At 46.1% G+C, this 20,623-nt stretch overlaps 1 protein-coding gene across 1 annotated transcript in view; it reads left to right on the top strand.

Moving 5' to 3' along the window:
* The window catches only part of LOC139230187 (complement C4-A-like), a 186,096-nt gene that overhangs the window by 50,431 nt on the left and 115,042 nt on the right, over positions 1-20,623 (top strand). Inside the window, exons 9-12 of the mRNA XM_070862027.1 lie at positions 5,777-5,903; positions 7,397-7,512; positions 10,612-10,755; positions 14,084-14,281. Of these exons, the coding sequence (XP_070718128.1) occupies positions 5,777-5,903; positions 7,397-7,512; positions 10,612-10,755; positions 14,084-14,281 (585 nt within the window). The remainder of the gene's footprint in view (positions 1-5,776; positions 5,904-7,396; positions 7,513-10,611; positions 10,756-14,083; positions 14,282-20,623) is intronic.

The raw sequence follows: 20,623 nt of genomic DNA, 5'->3' as shown, positions 1-20,623 counted from the left end.
TTTGCACACCAATCTCTTGTGTGGGACCTTGTCAAAAGCCTTTTGAAAGTCCAAATATACCACATCCACTGGTTCTCCCTTGTCCACTCTGCTAGTTACATCCTCAAAAAATTCCAGAAGATTTGTCAAGCATGATTTCCCTTTTATAAATCCATGCTGACTTGGACCGATCCTGTCACTGCTTTCCAAATGTGCTGCTATTTCATCCTTAATGATTGATTCCAACATTTTCCCCACGACTGATGTCAGGCTAATCAGTCTGTAATTACTCGTTTTCTCTCTCCCTACTTTTTAAAAAAGTGGTGTTCCATTAGCTACCCTCCAGTCCATAGGAACTGATCCAGAGTCAATAGACTGTTGGAAAATAATCATCAATGCATCCACTATTTCTCGGGCCACTTCCTTAAGTACTCTGGGATGCAGACTATCAGGCCCCGGGGATTTATCGGCCTTCAATCCCGTCAATTTCCCTAACACAGTTTCCCGCCTAATAAGTTCCTCCTTCTCACTAGACCCACTATCCCCTAGTACATCCGGAAGGTTATTTGTATCTTCCTTCGTGAAGACAGACCGAAGTATTTGTTCAATTGGTCTGCCATTTCTTTGTTACCCATTATAAATTCACCTGAATCCGACTGCAAGGGACCTACGTTTGTCTTCACTAATCTTTTTTTCTTCACATATTTATAGAAGCTTTTACAGTCAGTTTTTATATTTCCTGCAAGCTTCCTCTCATACTCTATTTTCCCCTCTTAATTAAACCCTTAGTCCTCCTCTGTTGAATTCTAAATTTCTCCCAGTCCTCAGGTTTGTTGCTTTTTCCAGCCAATTTATATGCCTCTTCCTTGACTATCCTTAATTTCCCTTGTTTGCCACGGTTGAGCCACCTTCCCCATTTTATTTTTACTCCAGACAGGGATGTACAATTGCTGAAGTTCATCCATGTGATCTTTAAATGTTTGCCATTGCCTATCCACCGTCAACCCTTTAAGTATCCTTTGCCAGTCTATTCTAGCCAATTCACGCCTCATACCATCGAAGTTACCTTTCCTTAAGTTCAGGACCCTAGTTTCCGAATTAACTGTGTCACTCTCCATCTTAATAAAGAATTCTACCATATTATAGTCACTCTTCCCCAAGGGGCCTCGCACAACAAGATTGCTAATTAGTTCCTTCTCATTACACATCACCCAGTCTAGGATGGCCAGCTCTCTAGTTGGTTCCTCGACATATTGGTCTAGAAAACCATCCCTAATACACTGCAGGAAATCCTCCTCCACCGCATTGCTACCAATTTGGTTAGCCCAATCAATATGTAGATTAAAGTCGCCCATTATAACTGCTGTACCTTTATTGCACACATCCCTTATTTCTTGTTTGATGCTGTCCCCAACCTCACTACTACTGTTTGGTGGTCTGTACCCAACTCCCACTAGCGTTTTCTACCCTTTGGTATTCCACAGCTCCACCCATACCGATTCCACATCATCCAGGCTAATGTCCCTCCTTATTATTGCATTAATTTCCTCTTTAACCAGCAATGCCACCCCGCCTCCCTTTCCTCTCTGCCTATCCTTCCTAAATGTTGAATACCCCTGGATGTTGAGTTCCCAGCCTTGGTCACCCTGGAGCCATGTCTCCGTGATGCCAATTACATCATTTCCGTTAACTGCTATCTGCGCAGTTAATTCGTCCACCTTATTCCGAATACTCCTCGCATTGAAGCACAGAGCCTTCAGGCTTGTCTTTTTAACACACTTTGCCCCTTTAGAATTTTGCTGTAATGTGGCCCTTTTTGTTTTTTGCCTTGGGTTTCTCTGCCCTCCACTTTTACTTTTCTCCTTTCTATCTTTTGCTTCTGCCTCCATTTTATTTCCCTCTGTCTCCCTGCATAGGTTCCCATCCCCCTGCCATGTTAGTTTAACTCCTCCCAACAGCACTAGCAAACACTCCCCCTGGGACATTGGTTCCGTTCCTGCCCAGGTGCAGACCGTCCGGTTTGTACTGGTCCCACCTCCCCCAGAACCGGTTCCAATGTCCCAGGAATTTGAATCCCTCCCTTCTGCACCACTCCTCAAGCCACATATTCATCTGAGCTACCCTACGATTCCTACTCTGACTAGCATGTGGCACTGGTAGCAATCCTGAGATTACTACTTTTGAGGTTCTACTTTTTAATTTAGCTCCTAGCTCCCTAAATTCGTCTCGGACGACCTCATCAGGTTTATTACCTATATCGTTGGTTCCTATATGCACCACGACAACTGGCTATTCACCCTCCTTTTTCAGAATGTCCTGCACCTGCTCCGAGACATCCTTGACCCTTTCACGAGGGAGGCAACATACCATCCTGGAGTCTCGGTTGCGGCCGCAGAAACGCCTATCTACTCCCCTTACAATCGAATCTCCTATCACTATAGCTCTCCCACTCTTTTTCCTGCCCTCCTGTGCAGCAGAACTACCCACGGTCCCATGAACTTGGCTGCTGCTGCTCTCCCCTGATAAGTCATCCCCCTCAACAGTACCCAAAGCGGTATATCTGTTTTGCAGGGGCATGACCGCAGGGGACCCTTGCTCTACCTTCCTACCACTGCTCTTCCTGTTGGTCACCCATTCCCTATCTGGCTGTGTACCCTTTACCTGCGGTAAGACCAACTCGCTAAACGTGCTATTCACGTAATTCTCAGCATCGCCGCAAGAGTTTCTCCCAATGGTCAACCCGATGGAACTTCAGCGGAAAACCCCAGAGAAACGCGATGATGGCTGAAGCTATGGCGGGAGTTCAGGAAACTCCACGGAATTCCATTTCCACCACTTAAGCTTTAAGTACATTTCTTATCACATTTTAAATATTGCAATTCACCACGACTAATGGCGGCACATTATTCAAGGGCTAAAGGTGAAGATTAAGACAGAGAGAAAGGTACAGAAATAGTAATGTTGACATTCAATGGGGAGGAAACTTGAGAAACTAGGATCATTTCACTGGAGCACAGGTGCTTAAGAGGGCGTCTAATAGAAGTGTTCAAAGTTATGACATATTGGCACTGAATTCGCGACCCCTACAGATGCGTACGAGGTGCACATGTGCCCACAGGGTCCCCACACATTCCGGGTATAGGCATGCGCTGCGCTGAAATCCAGAACTTGTGATCTGCCAAGAATCCTCTTGACAGATCATAGGAATCTGAAAGAAATGGGCCTCCGCGGGCGGAGAGCTGGGCTATTTGCCCAACTTCTACCCAACGAATGCCCGTGAAATTCTTATGCCTGGGAAAAACCAAGTATAAGGCCTGCTTTTACCAGTGTAAGAGTTAAAAAAAATAGTAAAATAAAATGTTGTCACTCATTTATATATTAAAAACCCTGTCCACTGAGCTAAGTTTATTTTGAGCCGCATTAAAACATCGAAATTTGTTTTCAAAGAATACAATTTTTGTTTAAAATATTTAATTAAATGGCATTTTAATTCATTTTAAATGTGTAATATTAAGTTTTTTTACTTCATGTGTTCGTGCATTTTTTAAGCGATCCCCATTCATACTTATGGGAGTTCCATCCAAACGTAAACCCCAAAAGTATGAATGGGGATCCCCTTCTTTGATTGGTTGGGCCGGCCCATGTGGTCCCAGGGACACTTGCGAACCGCCTGCACCCCCTGAGTTGTGTGGGCCTCTACCCGTGGGTACCCGGAGATAAATCCGTAGGTCAGAGGCACCCGCCCCGTGGGAAGCCTCTGACCGCGTATTTTGGGCCTTTGCAGTAGCACGTTGGGGAAACTGTTCCCACTGGTTGGTGAGTCGGTAACTCCAGAGTATAAGTCACCGATAGAGCGAAAGGAGAGGTTAGGATGATGTGTTTAAGAAGGTGCTTGCTCGGATCTGGCGAAGCAGAAAAGCTTTTGAAGCAAAGTGGATAAAAATCTCGGGAGAAAAGACCATGTGAAATGGTGTGGAGAAATGGAAGGGTGATGGCACCAAGTGGACATCTCTTTCAGAGAGCACCTCCGACACCGTGCGATGATTATCTCCTGCTGTAATCGATGAAGATAAACAGTGGGACAGAATTTGACTTGGGTGGTCGAGCTCAGCAAGTGGCCTTATGCCTGCTTTTACCAGGCATAAGAGTTTGAAGGACATTCGCTGGCCCAATAGCCCAAATCTCCGCCCGGGAAGGCCCTTCTCCTGGGAGGTGTGCGATCTGTCAAGTGCCGGGTTTAGGCGCATGTGCTTCACGCTACATCGTACACAGCCGAAGAGGCTGCAATCCATGGGCCATTATCTCCCTTTGTTATGGACCCCCCACCAGAGGAAATAATTTCTCTCTATCTACCTGATCAAACCCTTTAATCACCATAAATGCCTCTTCTCTACTCAAGGGACCTATCCTCACAATTTAACCCTTTTAGCCCCGGTCTCATTCTGGTGAATCTGCACTGCACCCCCTCCAAGGCCAGTATATCCTCCCTGAGGTGCCCAGAACTGAACGCAGTGCTCTGATGGGGTCTAACCAGAGCTTTGTATCGCTGAAACATAACTTCCACCCCTTTATAATCCAGCTCCCTTGAGATAAAGGCCAACATTCCATTGGTCTTTTTAATTAGTGTTTCGTACCTGCCCATTAGCTTTTAGTGATAATATTTAGTGACAGTTCACTAAATATATTCAAAAAGGAGTTCGATGTATTGCTTACTACTCGGGAGATCAAGGGGTATGGCGAGAAAGCAGGAATGGGGTACTGAAGTTGCATGTTCAGCCATGAACTCATTGAATGGCGGTGCAGGCTCGAAGGGCCGAATGGCCTACTCCTGCATCTATTTTCTATGTTTCTATGCAAACCTCTAGACTTGACTATTCCCTGGCTGGCCTCTCACATTCTACCCTACGTAAACTAGAGGTGATCCAAAACCCGACTGCCCGTGTCCTAACGCGCGCCAAGTCCCGTTCACCCATCACCCCTGTGCTCGTTGATAAAGTGCAACATCCCCACCGACACCTGGGAGTCCCTGGCCCAAGACCGCCCTAAGTGGAGGAAGTGCATCCGGGAGGGCGCTGAGCACCTCGAGTCTCCTCACCGAGAGCATGCAGAAACCAAGCGCAGGCAGCGGAAGGAGCGTGCAGCAAACCAGTCCCACCCACCCTTTCCTTCAACCACTGTCTGTCCCACCTGTGACAGAGTCTGTGGTTCTCGTATTGGACTGTTCAGCCACTTACGAACTCATTTTTAGAGTGCAAGCAAGCCTTCCTTGATTCCGAGGGACTGCCTATGAAGATGCTGACCTACATAAAGCAACGCCCCGATTTCAAAATTCTCATCCTTGTTTTCAAATCCCTCCATGGCCTCGCCCCTCCCACATCTGTAAACTCCTCCAGCTCCACAACCCACCGGGATGTCTGCGCTCCTCTAATTCTACCCTCCTGAGCATCCCTGACTATAATCACTCAACCATTGGTGGCCGTGACTTCTGTTGCCTGGGCCCCAAGCTCTGGAACTCCCTATCTAAACCTCTCCACCTCTCTTTCCTCCTTCAAGTCGTTCCTTAAAACCTACCTCTTTGACCAAGCTTTTGGTCACCTGCCCTAATTTCTCCTTATGCAGCTCTGTGTCAAATTTTTAAAATCTCCTAATGCTCCTGTGAAGCGCCTTGGGACGTTTCACTATGTTAAAGGCGCTATATAAATACATGTTGTTGTTGTAAAAAGTGCAGCAATAATTTAATGCAATATTCTCACATCAACTCTTCATAATTAAAGGATATCTTTATCCTCATTTTCAGATTGTGAATGGAGAAGTCAATTCATCGCTAAGCACTCAAACTCTATTGGAAAAATCCAACCTATTGTCCACACATGAGCTAGTGGGACTGCACCTCTATATGGCAGTGACGACTGTAGAGTTAGTCAGTAAGTAAGCTGGATTTATGCGACCTGGTATCAATTGCTATTACAGTGCTGCTCATAGTGAAAATAGCTTTAGCTAAACAGGCCCGGACATTCGGCTGGATTTTCCCCAGACTTCACGTCAGTTACTGCGGGAGTTTGGCTGAACTGCATGTTGAAAGCAATGGAAATAAATATCGGGAGGGATGTAGAACGGGGTGGCGATTCGCTGCCACACGTGTGCCAGCCATGGCTCAGTGAGCAGCGTTCTCATCTCTGAGCCAGAAGGTTGTGGGTTCAAGTCCCACTCCAGGACCTTGAGCACATAATTCAGGCTGACACTCCAGTGCAGTACCGAGGGAGTGCTGCAGTGTCAGAGATTACATCTTTCGGATGAGACGTTAAACCGAGGCCCTGCCTGCCCTCTCAGGTGGAGGTAAAAGATCCCATGGCACTATTTTGAAGTAGAGCAGAGGCGTTCTCTCCCATGTCCTGGGGCCAATATTTATCCCTCAATCAACATCACTAAAACAGATGGTCTGGCCATTATCACATTGCTGTTTGTGGGATCTTGCTGTGCACAAACTGGCTGCATTACATTATAACAATGATTGCACTTCAAAGGTTCTTTATTGGCTGTAAAAATGCTTTGGGATGTCCTGAGGTTGTGAAAGTTGCTATATGCAAATCTTTCTTTTTTATTTTACGCCATCATACAAAGTCAAAATTGCCCCCGTGAATTCTCCCTGATCCAATAATGCCAGGTCTATGGTTATGTCCCTAATTAAAGGTCTTCCTGGACAGGATATCAGGGCTACTGCAAGATCATTTTCTCCTGTCCAGTACAGCTTTGTGCCTATAGTGTGGGGAAAATTCAACTCTCTCCTGTGTTTTGATGTAATGATAGGTTTGTGCAATGTATATATATATATTGATTCATTCACGGGATGCGGGCGTCGCTGGCAAGGCCAGCATTTATTGGCCATCCCTAATTGCCCTTGAGAAGGTGGTGGTGAGCCACCTTCTTGAACAGCTGCAGTCCGTGTGGTGAAGGTGCTCCCACAGTGCTGTTAGGGAGGGAGTTCCAGGATTGTGACCCAGCGACGATGAAGGAACGGCCGATATATTTCCAAGTCAGGATGGCGTGTGACTTGGAGGGGAACGTGGAGGGAGCGGTGTTCCCATGTGCCTGCTGCCCTTGTCCTTCTAGGTGGTAGAGGTCACGAGTTTGGGAGGAGCTGTCCCAAACCAGATGGCTCTTTGGACATATGGTTCCTAAAGCTCTCCACCAATGGGGTTTCCTCACCTCATCTCTGGGTCTGTTGCAGACTAATTGATTGCGATCGATTGCTATGATCGGCCAGCAAATCCATTATCGTTGCATTTTGCAACGGTAGAAGGCGAACTAGACAGACCTTAGCGGTAGGTGCGAGAGGTCGCGGTTTTGGCAGGTGCTGTGAAAGAAGACGCAAAACCAGCAAATGGATGGGATTGAATGTGTCTCTATCTTTATGCAGGTGGTGAAATGGAGGAGCTTGAACTCAGCAGCATCAAATTTGTTTCCTCGCCGTATGTGATCGATTTATCGAAAACAACCCGCCACTTCACACCAAAGTCTCCCTTCTCTGTCGTGGTATGTAACGGGTTAATGGGGGCAATTTAAACCCAACCCGCCCATCGGGAAACTGGCAGGATCGGGGCTGCACCACTGGTTGTACACCCCGCCCCGATTTTATTCTGCACTGAAGTCAATATCGGACGGGATTGTAAAACCGACGTTCCACCGATCCCGGGGGATTTCCCACCCGCCAGTTAATTGATCTAAAACATTCACAATTATGGATTTTGCTATTGCCCTGTTGGTTGGAAAAGTTTTTGGGGCTATACCATAGTACAGAGGGGTGCTTCCGGCCTGTGCGGGGATAACCCATTCAGGGTCGATCATAGCAGGAATGTTACAACAGACCCTACATTGGAAGAGTTTGTATTTCAGTATCAGATACCCTTACTCCCAACTAGATCTCAGCTATTGTGCACCCTCATTGCTTTGACTTGACTGTCAATAGATATGTGTGCATCTTATGGTTTTTCAGTGATGTTTAAAAAAACTATTCGTTTACGGGATTTGGGCGTTGCTAGCAAGGCCGGCATTTATTGCCCATCCCTAATTGCCCCTTGAGGAGGTGGTGGTGAGCCGCCTTCGTGAACCGCTGCAGTCCGTGTGGTGAAGGTACTCCCACACGGCTGACTTTATCGCAGCGGTTTGGTACAACTGAGTGTCTCGCCGGGCCTTTTCAGAGGGCAGTTAGGAATCAACCACATTGCTGTGGGTCTGGAGTCACACATAGAGCAGACTGGGTAAGGACGGCAGATTTCCTTCCCTAAACGACATGAGTGAAGCAGTTGGGTTTTTCCGACAATCCGGTAGTTTCATGGTCACCATTACTGATACCAGCATTTTAATTCCAGATTTATTTAATTAAATGAACTGAATTTAAATTCCCCCAGCTGCTTTGGTGGGATTTGGTCTCACGTCTCTGGATTACCAGTCCAGTAACATAACCACGATGATACTGTACCCAGAGTGCACCTTCCAATGTGACTGCTTCCTGCTCTTCAAAACAAAAGGTCATTTCCTGGCCTTTACTTGTGGCAGTCCAGGTACTGAACATAATGGATTAATTATTTAACTCCCGGTTAATAGTGGATTTATTAAAACCAGACAGAAAAGACATAGAACCATAGAAAGTAGGAGCAGTAGTAGGCCATTCGGCCCTTCGAGTCTGCACCGCCATTCAATATGATCATGGCTGATCCTCTATCTCAACACCATATTCCCACTTTCTCCCCAGACCCCTTGATGCCTTGTGTCTAGAAATCTATCTATCTCCCTCTTAAATATATTCAGTGACTTGGCCTTCGCAGCCTTCTGAGGTAGAGAATTCCACAGGTTCACCACCCTCCTCCTCTCAGTCCTAAATTTCCTACCCCGTATCTTGAGACTGTGACCCCTTGTTCTAGACTTCCCAGCCAGCGGAAACATCCTCCCCGCATCCAGTCTATCCAACCCAGTCAGAATTTTATATGTTTCAATGAGATCCCCTCTCATTCTTCTAAACTCGAGTGAATACAGGCCTAGTCGACCCAATCTCTCCTCATATGACAGTCCTGCCATCCCAGGAATCAGCCTGGTGAACCTTCGCTGCATTCCCTCTATGGTAAGTATATCCTTTCTTCGGTAAGGAGAGCAAAACTGCACACAATACTCCAGGTGCGGTCTTACCAAGGCCCTGTATAACTGTAGTAAGACATCCTTGCTCCTGTACTCAAATCCTCTTGCAATGAAGGCCAACATACCATTTGCCTTCCTAACTGCTTGCTGCACCTGTATGTTTGCTTTCAATGACTGGTGTACAAGGACACCCAGGTCCCTCTGTACATCGACACTTCCCAAGTCATCACCATTTAAATAATACTTTGTCCTTATGTTTTTCCTCCCAAAGTGGATAACTTCACATTTATCCACATTATACTGCATCTGCCATGTGTTTGCCCACTCACTCAACCTATCTAAATCGCCTTGCAGCATCTTTGTATCCTCCTCACAACTCACAATCCCAGGGCAAAGCGGGTTAGCAGTGACACACTCGCTTAACGCAGGTGACTGCAATGGGTAGATATTCGGCGAGGGGGTTGGTGACACTAAGCAGACAATATCCTTTGGGCGTCTCTCCCGTCCCATAATCAGAAGCATGGAAGTCAATGCAGCTGAACATTGGGTGGGCTGTAGAGTGTGCGGTTGATGTGATACCCCCCGTATTGCGCTGCCTCCCGCCCCCAGTCGAATTTCTACTCCGTCGTGCCTTACCTCGCAGGAGGGCCCGAAGCACCTTTGCTACAGAACAATAGAAAAAGTCTTCGCTTTCCTCAACATAATATCAAGGTGCTCCCGTTGCCGACTTTCCTGACATAATTTCTTCTGTGCAATTGGAAATGAGAAAAAAAAGAACATTGCATATCGTGACATCAAGAATCATCTTTTATACTTCAGAGGCAGCCTTCCCTGCATAGTAAACATTTGATGAATCAAACTTAAATCGCCTTTAGTATAAAGTAATAGCATTAAGATCGATAATGGGGGGAGCACTAGGTGATAAAACCCACTCAAACAGCCCCAATTGAACGAGACAGAACTTAAGAATTAGGAAAAGGGGTAGGCCACTTGGCTCCTCGAGCCTGCTCCTCTATTCAATGAGATCATGGCTGATCTTCTACCTCAACTCCTGCACTGTCCCCATATCCCTTGATTCCCTTAATATTCAATAATCTATCGATCTCTGCCTTTAATTTACTCAACGACTGAGTCTCTACAGACCTCTGGGGTAGAGAATTCCAAAGATTCGCAACCCTCTGAGTGAAGAAGTTTCTCCCCATCTCAGTCCTAAATAGCCGACCCCTTATTCTGAGACTGTGACCCCTGGTTCTAGACTCCCCAGCCAGGGGAAACATCCTCCCTGCATCCACCCTATCAAGCCCTGTAAGAATGTTTCAATGAGATCACCTGTCGTTCTTTTTAACTCTAGAGAATATAGGGCTAGTCTACTCAATCTCTCCTCCTAGGACAATCCCCCCATTGCAGGAATTAGACAGGTCAAGGATCTATGCTAAAGTGATGGATCAGCCTTCCTTGTTGGATGTTTTCATGAATGCTTTTGGAAAATTGTGTTGACAGGCGACAGTAACCTATCCCGATGGGACGCCGGCCATCAGTGTGCCCGTCAACATCGAAGAAGGACAGACTCTAAAGACAAATCGACAAGGCCTCGTTGTCTTTGAAAGGGAGGCCCCAGCCAATGCAAGCGTTCTTAACATGAAGGTAAAACCACTGGATGTGGACAATAATAACATGACTAGAATGAGCTATTTTTCTGGTATGGGGAAGTTTAACCCTGCTTTTTAAGTTTAATTCTGTCCTGATTATAATCACGCAATCATTGGTGGCCGTGCCTTCAGTTGCCTGGGCCCCAAGCTCTGGAACTCCCTGCCTAAACCTCTCCGCCTCTCTACCTCTTTTTTCTCTTTCAAAATGCTCCTTGAACCCTACCTCTTTGATCAAGCTTCTGGTCATCTGCCCTAATTTCTACTTATGCGGCTCGATGTCAATTTTTTAAATCTCATAACACTCCTGTGAAGCGCCTTGGAACGTTTCACTACGTTAAAGGCGCTATATAAATACATGTTGCTTTTACCATCAGGCCTAACGATTGGAAGTTTACAGGTCGAGCAGCATTGCATAGAGCTGCACCGAATTACATAGAGTTACAGAGAGTTATATCCAGTTACACAGGGCTGGATCTTGCATGCCATCTCCGCCCAGTTTCTCGGCGCTATTGGTCGGTTTGGGCGGAAGACCACCCGGCGGAAATTTCGGAAAACTGTTCCCCTGGCAGTTTCGAAATCCCGCTGGGGAGCGGACCGCCGCTGAACACCGGCCAAAAACCACCACCGTCCGAGTTTTGTCCCAGCGGTGACCAGTCGGTAAGCAAAAAATAAAAAACGCCCAGGTGAAACGAGCCGTAGATGGGTGGTCGGTTAAAAACCCTTGCAAAAAAGGGAAGTTGAAGTTTTCTTTTACTTTCTGTTTCAGCGATTATGCGTAAAAGGGTCCTGAGAATGTATTTATTTTTTGTATTTTGAAAAACTTATTTTTAGTGTTTCGCCCCCTCCCTAGGCCCAACCCGCAGCCTCGGTCTAAATTTTAGTAAATACCACCAAATTAGATTACGTTCCGCCCAATCGACCCAGGATCGCTGAGAATCGGGTGTAGGGTCCATTTTTCCCACTGGGCGGAATTTTTTCCTTTCTTTGTGGAATTTTTTGCCCGTGGTAATTTTAAAGCCTCAGTGGTATTTTGGGCAGCAATCCTACGGTGGCAGATTTTTGGGAAAATCTAGCCCATAGAGTTACAGAGTGTTACATAGAATGACATAGTATTTCCAGCACAGAAACAGGCTATTCGATGTAACAGGTCTGTCTGGAGTTTATGCTCCACTCGAGCCCCCTCCCACTCCTCTTTATCTCACCCTATCAATATATCCTTCTATTTATAACGACCATGTGTGTTTACCCCATCAATATATCCTTCTATTTCGAATGCCCTTAAATACATCAATACTGTTCGTCTCACCCACTCCCTGTATTAGTGAGTTCCACATTCTCACCACTCATTGGGTAAAGACGTTTCTCCTGAATTCCCGATTGGATTTATTAGCGGGGGGCTTCGCAGGCAGCCGACGGTGTCTCTGAATATCGCCGTCGCATTTCCCCGACACTCCGTTCACTAACGTCTGTGGAAGGAGAAGCGCGGACAAAACTCCCCGATATTCCGATCCACCGTCCACGACGTGCGAGGCCCCGCTGGGACCTGGGACCTGGGCCCAGAAATTCCTCTCGGGTGGCACCACAAAATGCGCGATATTGGATGGGCCTGATATTTAATCTCATCGACCGTAGCAGTATTAGATACCAGGCACCGCGGATAATGGGCGGAGGATGGGGTGGGGTTAGGGAATTGTTCGGGGCAGAAGGTCATGAATCCGTGGGGCAGGAACTTGGGCAGGGGGGGAAGGTCAGGAACTTGGGCAGGGGGAGAGGGTCAGGAACTTGGGCAGGGGGCGAAGGTCAGGTACTTGGGCAGGGGTAGAAGGTCAGGAACTTAGGCGATGAGGAAGGAATTTCTTTGCAGGGTTGAAGAAGGTCTTAACCTGTGGGAGTGAGCCCTGTCCTGTCTGGCCGCGGCAGTCAGAATGGCTCAAATTACACTTTGCAAAGAGAAACTGCTGGGTGTGTCATATCCTCCAAGGGGACCAATCTGCAATCAGGACTTCTCATCAAGGGGGCCCAGTCAGAGCTCTCGGTGTTGCGAATTCTAGCCCAGCCCCTATCTGCCCTTGACAAGGTGGTGGCGAGCTGCCTTCTTCAATTGCTGCAGCCCCTGTGGTGAAGGTATTCCCACAGTGCTGGTAGGTAGGGATTTCCAGGATTTTTATCCAGCGCCAATGAAGGAATAGTCCATATCCAAGTCGGGATGGTGTCTAACTTGGAGGGGTACTTGCAGGTGGTGGTGTTCCCATGCGCCTGCTGCCTTTGTCACTCTAGGTGGTAGAGGTCATGGGTTTGGGAGGTGCTGCCGTGCACCTTGTCGATAGTACACACTTCAGCCACGGTGGATGGGGTGCCGATCAAGTGGGCTGCTTTGTCCTGGATGGTGTCGAGCTTCTTGAGTGTTGTTGGAGCTGCACTCATCCAGGCAAGTGGAGAGTATTCCATCACACTCCTGACTCGTGCCTTGTAGATGGTGGAAAGACTTTGGGGAGTCAGGAGGGGAGACCGAAATATGTACTAGTCTGTGTGGAAAACAAAAGCACAAGGAGTAGTATTAAGGACAATAATACAATGATAATTTATGTAGCCACAGGTGTTATATGGAAACAACCCATCTCTCAACTGATTGTGTAGTATGCTATTGTGCTCTAAAGAGCATAACTGTGCAAAATATTAATCGGGGTCATATTTGTTACAAACATGGAAATGAAAATGTAAAATTAGATCCACAAGTAGCTAGATAGATTGGATAAGTAGATAGTTACACAAATACAGATAAGTTAATCAGTGTGCAGGAAGATAGAATTACAATGTAATATCAACACCATCTTAAAAAATACTGATGCAGACTTATGGGTGAAGTTGGATTTGGGTGGGGCACAATACAGGCAGAATCGCTTCTGCCCTCTGTTATACCACATGTCCGATATTCAATTCTTCTGATTTGACGGAGCTGAATATGGGGTGTGGCATGTAACGGACATGCAGTGTGAGTCAGCCTGTTTCACAGCCCCCACCCAAGTCCAATTTTACCCTCTTTATTCTCCGACACCCCAGGACAACTGCTATGAAACAGCAGCAGATTAAATGGCCGCTGCGATTGTTAAAGCTGAACCCTGTTCATTTCGGGCCATCCCTTGGGGGCTGTTCTCGGCGGTGGGATTTATCCGTCTTTGCCACCAATCCCTACTGCCTTGACCAACCAGATAAAGAGTTCCATGATCTATCTACTCAGGAAAGACATGTCTTCGTTGGAGACATGTTAGCTGAGAAACACATGTTTCTGCTGTTTGATATTTGCAATGGTGTTGTTTGTTCAGGTGACGGCTGGAGATGGGAAATTTGGGAAAGAATTCCGTGAAGGATCGGTGACAGCTCAGATCTACCAGTCTCCCAGCAAGAGTTATCTCCACATCAGCGCACCACACACTGTCCTGAAGGCGGGCCAAGACCTGAACATAGAGCTCAGAGCTGTCACAGAGCCAGGCAATGGAAGTATTGATTACTATTACTATATCGTAAGTAAAATCCTTCAAAGATCATTCCTTTGAATGTTACTCATAGGATTACATTACATAGGATATGCGGCACAGAAACAGGCCATTCAGCTCAACCAGTCTGTAATGACTCAAGAGTCTAGTTACTGTAAACTCACTCAGGTATAACCTGATCCATCTTTATTCCAGCCCAAGAATGCCAGCGTGACAAAGACACACAGCTTATATACAGGTGACCAAGAACACATGCCACATGCGTACAGCCCAATGACCTCCAACCGTGGTGCCCTCTGGTATCTGGCATTAATACATAACAACATCCCCCTTTTAAAATCTTAACAACAGTCTTTTTACAAATTAAGACTGTCTGGGGCTTTCCTTTCACGAGTTGATCGTCTCAGTTCAACTTTGGCTCTGGGCGAATGTTCTGAGTCCGTTGAGACTGAGGGCTGAGTAGCCGATCTGATGTCATGACCACATCAGAGACTGAAGGTTCAGAGTCGGTAATGTCAGCAGAGTCCTCTGATGAGTGAACAATGGTTAGTTGGTCACTGACTGCATCTTCCTCACTTGGTTCCAGTTCATCCGTGTGCTACAGTTTAACCTGGTCAAGGTGTTTCCTGCATGTTTGCCCATTCTTGAGCATGACAATAAACACTCTGTTACCCTCCTTGGCTGTAACAGTGTTGGCGATCCACTTTGGACCTTGATATAGTTCAGTACATAAACCGGATCGTTGACCGAGATGTCACGTGACACGGCAACACGATCATGACACCACTGCTGACTTTGATGTCCATTTTCAACACGATCATTCAAATCAGGATGAACAAGAGAAAGCCTGGTCTTGAGATTTCTCTTCATCAATAGTTCAGCAGGAGGAACTCCAGAAAGCGTATGAGGTCTTGACCTGTATACATGACAACCGTCTCTGCAGTGAGCCCTGAGTTACACGTTTCATACTTTGCTTGATCATTTGAACGGCATGCTCTGCTTGACCATTAGAAGCGGGCTTGAATGGAGCTGATCTCACATGTCTAATACCATTGAGTTTCATGAACTCCGGTAACTCAAGACTTGTGAAGCAAGATCTGTTGTCGCTCACAACAATGTCAGGCAAACCATGAGTAGCAAACATGATACGAAGACTCTCAATGGTAGCTGTAGATGTACTGGATGACATAATAACACACTCTATCCACTTAGAATATGCAACTACTATGACAAAAAACATCTTTCCTAGGAACGGGCCTGCAAAATCAATGTGGATCCTCGACCATGGTTTGGATGGCCACGAACAAAGACTCAGCGGAGATTCCGCTGGTACTTTACTTAGCTGCATGCAAGTATTGCACTGATGCACGCATGATTCCAGATCAGAGTCAATTCCAGGCCACCATACATGAGACCTAGCAATGGACTTCATCATGACAATACCAGGATGAGTGCTATGAAGTTCACGTACAAATTTTTCTCTACCTTTCTTAGGTATGATTACATGATTACCTCACAGTAAACAGTCTGACTGAATGGACAGCTCATCCTTGCGATGGTTGTAAGGTTTGGTTTCCTCACGTATCTCCATAGGTATGGCAGATCACTGAGTACACACCGTTTCACAACCAATAAGATAGGGTCATGGCTGGTCCAGATCCTAACTTGTTGAGCAGTGACAGGGGATCCTTCACTCTCAAAAGCATCCATTACTAACAGTAGATCTGCAGGTTGAGGTGTCTCCATCTCAGTTGTGGGTAAGGGCAGACGACTCAGTGCATCGGCACAATTTTCAGTATCAGGTCTATGACGGATGACGTAATCATAGGCAGACAATGTCAGCGCCCACCTTTGAATGCAGGACGATGCATTGTATTAATACCTTTGTTTTCCGCAAACAATGAAATGAGTGGCTTGTGATCCGTTTCTAGTTTAAAACAAAGACCAAACAGGTACTGGTGTATTTTTTTTAACCCCATACACACAGGCCAAAGCTTCTTTCTCTACCATACTGTAAGCTCTTTCCGCTTTAGACAGACTTCTCGAAGTATTCGCAACAGGTTGTAGCTTGCCCAATTCATTTGCTTGTTGGAGTATGCAGCCAACCCCATATGATAAAGCATCACAGAACGCTTACGCGAATCATAATGAACAAGCAACTTGTTTGAACAAAGCAGATTCTTGGCTTTCTCAAAGGCTCTATCATCAGTCGCACCCGTGACCCGGTTGTCGCCTTTTCTTAGTAACACATGCAGCGGCTCTAGTAAAGTGCTCAATCTGGGTAAGAAATTAGAAAAGTAGTTGAGTAGCCCAAGGAACGAATACAGCTCTGTCACATTCTGAGGCCTGGGTGCATTTTTGATGGCCTCAGTTTTCGAATAAGTGGGCCTGATGCCATCAGCAGCAATCTTCCTCCCGAGGAATTCGACTTCAGGTGCCATGAATACACACTTCGAGTGTTTCCGTCTGAGTCCTACTTTGGCCAGACTCTATAGGACTTCTTCAAGATTGTTCAGATGTTCAGCAGTGTCGCGACCTGTGACCAGAATGTCATCTTGAAACACGACAGTTCTAGGAATGGACTTCAGTAAACTCTCCATATTCCTCTGAAATGTGGCTGCAGCTGAACGAATCCCAAAAGGACACCTGTTGTAGACAAACAGTCCTGTATGGGTGTTGACGCAGGTGAGTTTCTTCGAAGTGTCAACAAGCTCCTGGGTCATATAGGCCGACGTCAGATCCAGTTTCGTGAACGACTTTCCACCAACTAGCATGGCGAACAGTTCATCAGCCCTCGGTAACGGATACTGATCCTGTTTTGAAAATTGGTTTAATCATAACCTTGTAGTCTCTATAAATCCTGACAGTGCCATCACTCTTCAACACAGGAACAATGGGACTAGCCCACTCGTTAAACTCGACTGGTGATATGATCCCTTCATACACTTCCAGTGTCCCTGACGACTACGTGTGCGGGAAGTGTATCCGCCTTCAGTTCGGAATTGGAGCTGAGGGTGGATTCACTCTGGATCATCCACGATGCTGAGAATGACGTGAGTAGCACGTGTAGCGAGTTGATCTTACCGCAGGTGAAGGGTCCACAGCCAGCTAGGGAATGGAAGACCAGCAGGAAGAGCAGTGCAAGGAAGGTAGTGCAGGGGTCCCCTGCGGTCATCCCCCTGCAAAACAGATACACTGCTTTGAGTACTGTTGAGGGGAATGACTCATCAGGGGAGGGCAGCAGCAGCCAAGTTCATGGCACCGTGGCTGGCTCTGTTGCACAGGAGGGCAGGAAAAAGAGTGGGAGAGCGATAGTGATAGGGGATTCAATTGTAGTGGGAATAGATAGGCATTTCTGCGGCTGCAACCGAGACTCCAGGATGGTATGTTGCCTCCCTGGTGCAAGGGTCAAGGATGTCTCGGAGTGGGTGCAGGACATTCTAAAAAGGGAGGGAGAACAGCCAGTTGTCGTGGTGCACATTGGTACCAACGACATAGGTAAAAAAAGGGATGAGGTCCTACGAAACGAATTTAAGGAGCTAGGAGCTAAATTAAAAAGTAGGACCTCAAAAGTAGTAATCTCGGGATTGCTACCAGTGCCACGTGCTAGTCAGAGTAGGAATCACAGGATAGCTCAGATGAATACATGGCTTGAGCAGTGGTGCAGCAGGGAGGGATTCAAATTCCTGGGGCATTGGAACAGGTTCTGGGGGAGGTGGGACCAGTACAAACCGGACGGTCTGTACCTGGGCAGGACCAAAACCATTGTCCTAGGGGGAGTGTTTGCTAGTGCTTTTGGGGAGGAGTTAAACTAATATGGCAGGGGGATGGGAACCAATGCAGGGAGACAGAGGGAAACAAAAAGAAGACAAAAGCAAAAGACAGAAAGGAGATGAGTAAAAGTGGAGGGCAGAGAAACCCAAGGCAAAAAACAAAAAGGGCCACTGAATATAAAGGGGCTGTAGGAGGGGTCAAAACTAAAAATCATGGTTTAAAAACTAGGATGAAAACACTCTACCTAAATGCACGCTGCATTAGAAATAAAGTAAATGAGTTGACGGCACAAATCATTACAAATGGGTATGATTTGGTGGCCATTACAGAAACATGGTTGCAGGGTGGCCAAGACTGGGAATTAAACATACAGGGGTATGTGACGATTCGGAAAGATAGACAAGAAGGGAAAGGAGGTGGGGTAGTTCTGTTAATAAAGGATGATATCAGGGCAGTTGTGAGAGACGATATTGGCTCTAATGAACAAAATGTTGAATCATTGTGGGTGGAGATTAGAGAAAGTAAGGGGAAAAAGTCACTGGTGGGCATAGTTTATAGGCCCCCAAATAATAACTTCACGGTGGGGCGGACAATAATCAAGGGAATAATGGAGGCATGTGAAAAAGGAACGGCAGTAGTCATGGGGGATTTTAACCTTCATATCGATTGGTCAACTCCAGGGTAGTCTGGAGGAGGAATTCATAGAATGCATACGGGATTGTCTCTTAGAACAGTATGTAACAGAACCTACAAGGGAGCAAGCTATCTTAGATCTGGTCCTGTGTAATGAAACAGGAAAAATAAACGATCTCCTAGTAAAAGATCCTCTCGGAATGAGTGATCACAGTATGGTTGAATTTGTAATACAGATTGAGGGTGAGGAAGTTGTGTCAGAAATGAGCGTACCATGCTTAAACAAAGGGGACTATAGTGGGATGAGGGCAGAGTTGGCAAAAGTATACTGGAAACACAGACTAAACGGTGGCACAATTGAGGAACAGTGGAGGACTTTTAAGGAGCTCTTTCATAGTGATCAACAAAAATATATTCCAGTGAAAAAGAAGGGCGGTAAGAGAAGGGATAACCAGCCGTGGATAACCAAGGAAATAAAGGAGAGTATGAAATCAAAGACCAATGCGTATAAGGTGGCCAAGGTTAGTGGGAAACTAGAGGATTGAGAAAATTTTAAACAACAGCAAAGAATGACTAAAAAAGCAATAAAGAAAGGAAAGATAGATTTCGAAGGTAAACTTGCGCAAAACATAAAAACAGATAGTAAAAGGTTTTACAGATATATAAAACGGAAAAGAGTGACTAAAGTAAATGTTGGTCCCTTCGAAGATGAGAAGGGGGATTTAATAATGGGAAATGTGGAAATGGCTGAGACCTTAAACAATTATTTTGCTTTGGTCTTCACAGTGGAAGACACAAAAACCATGCCAAAAATTGCTGGTCACGGGAATGTGGGAAGGGAGGACCTTGAGACAATCACTATCACTAGGGGGGTAGTGCTGGACAGGCTAATGGGACTCAAGATAGACAAGTCCCCTGGTCCTGATGAAATGTATCCCAGGGTATTAAAAGAGATGGCGGAAGTTATAGCAGATGCATTCGTTATAATCTACCAAAATTCTCTGGACTCTGGGGAGGTACCAGCGGATTGGAAAGCAGCTAATGTAATGCCTCTGTTTAAAAAAGGGGCAGACAAAAGGCAGGTAACTATAGGCCGGTTAGTTTAACATCTGTAGTGGGGAAAATGCTTGAAACGATCATTAAGGAAGAAATAGCGGGACATCTGGATAGGAATAGTGCAATCAAGCAGACATAGTATGGATTCATGAAGCGGAAATCATGTTTAACTAATTTACTGGAATTCTTTTAGGATATAACAAGCATGGTGGATAGAGGTGTACCGATGGATGTGGTGTATTTAGATTTCCAAAAGACATTAGATAAGGTGCCACACAAAAGGTTACTGCAGAAGATAGAGGTACGCGGAGTCAAAGGAAATGTATTAGCGTGGATAGAGAATTGGCTGGCGAACAGAAAGCAGAGAGTCGGGATAAATGGGTCCTTTTCGGGTTGGAAATCGGTGGTTAGTGGTGTGCCACAAGGATCGGTGCTGGGACCACAACTGTTTACAATATACATAGATAACCTGGAAGAGGGGACAGAGTGTAGTGTAACAAAATTTGCAGATGACACAAAGATTAGTGGGAAAGCGGGTTGTGTAGAGGACACAGAGAGGCTGCAAAGAGATTTGGATAGGTTAAGCGAATGGGCTAAGGTTTGGCAGATGGAATACAATGTCGGAAAGTGTGAGGTCATCCACCTTGGGGAAAAAAAACAGTAAAAGGGAATATTATTTGAATGGGGAGAAATTACAACATGCTGAGATGCAAAAGGACCTGGGGGTCCTTGTGCTTGAGTCCCAAAAAGTTAGTTTGCAGGTGCAGCAGGTAATCAGGAAGGTGAATGGAATGTTGGCCTTCATTGCGAGAGGGATGGAGTACAAAAGCAGGGAGGTCCTGCTGCAACTGTATAGGGTATTGGTAAGGCCGCACCTGGAGTACTGCATGCTTACTTAAGGAAGGA

This window comes from Pristiophorus japonicus, chromosome 19 (assembly GCF_044704955.1).
Source record: "Pristiophorus japonicus isolate sPriJap1 chromosome 19, sPriJap1.hap1, whole genome shotgun sequence".
Classification (NCBI taxonomy): domain Eukaryota; kingdom Metazoa; phylum Chordata; class Chondrichthyes; family Pristiophoridae; genus Pristiophorus; species Pristiophorus japonicus.
This window is presented reverse-complemented; position numbering and strand designations above follow the sequence as displayed.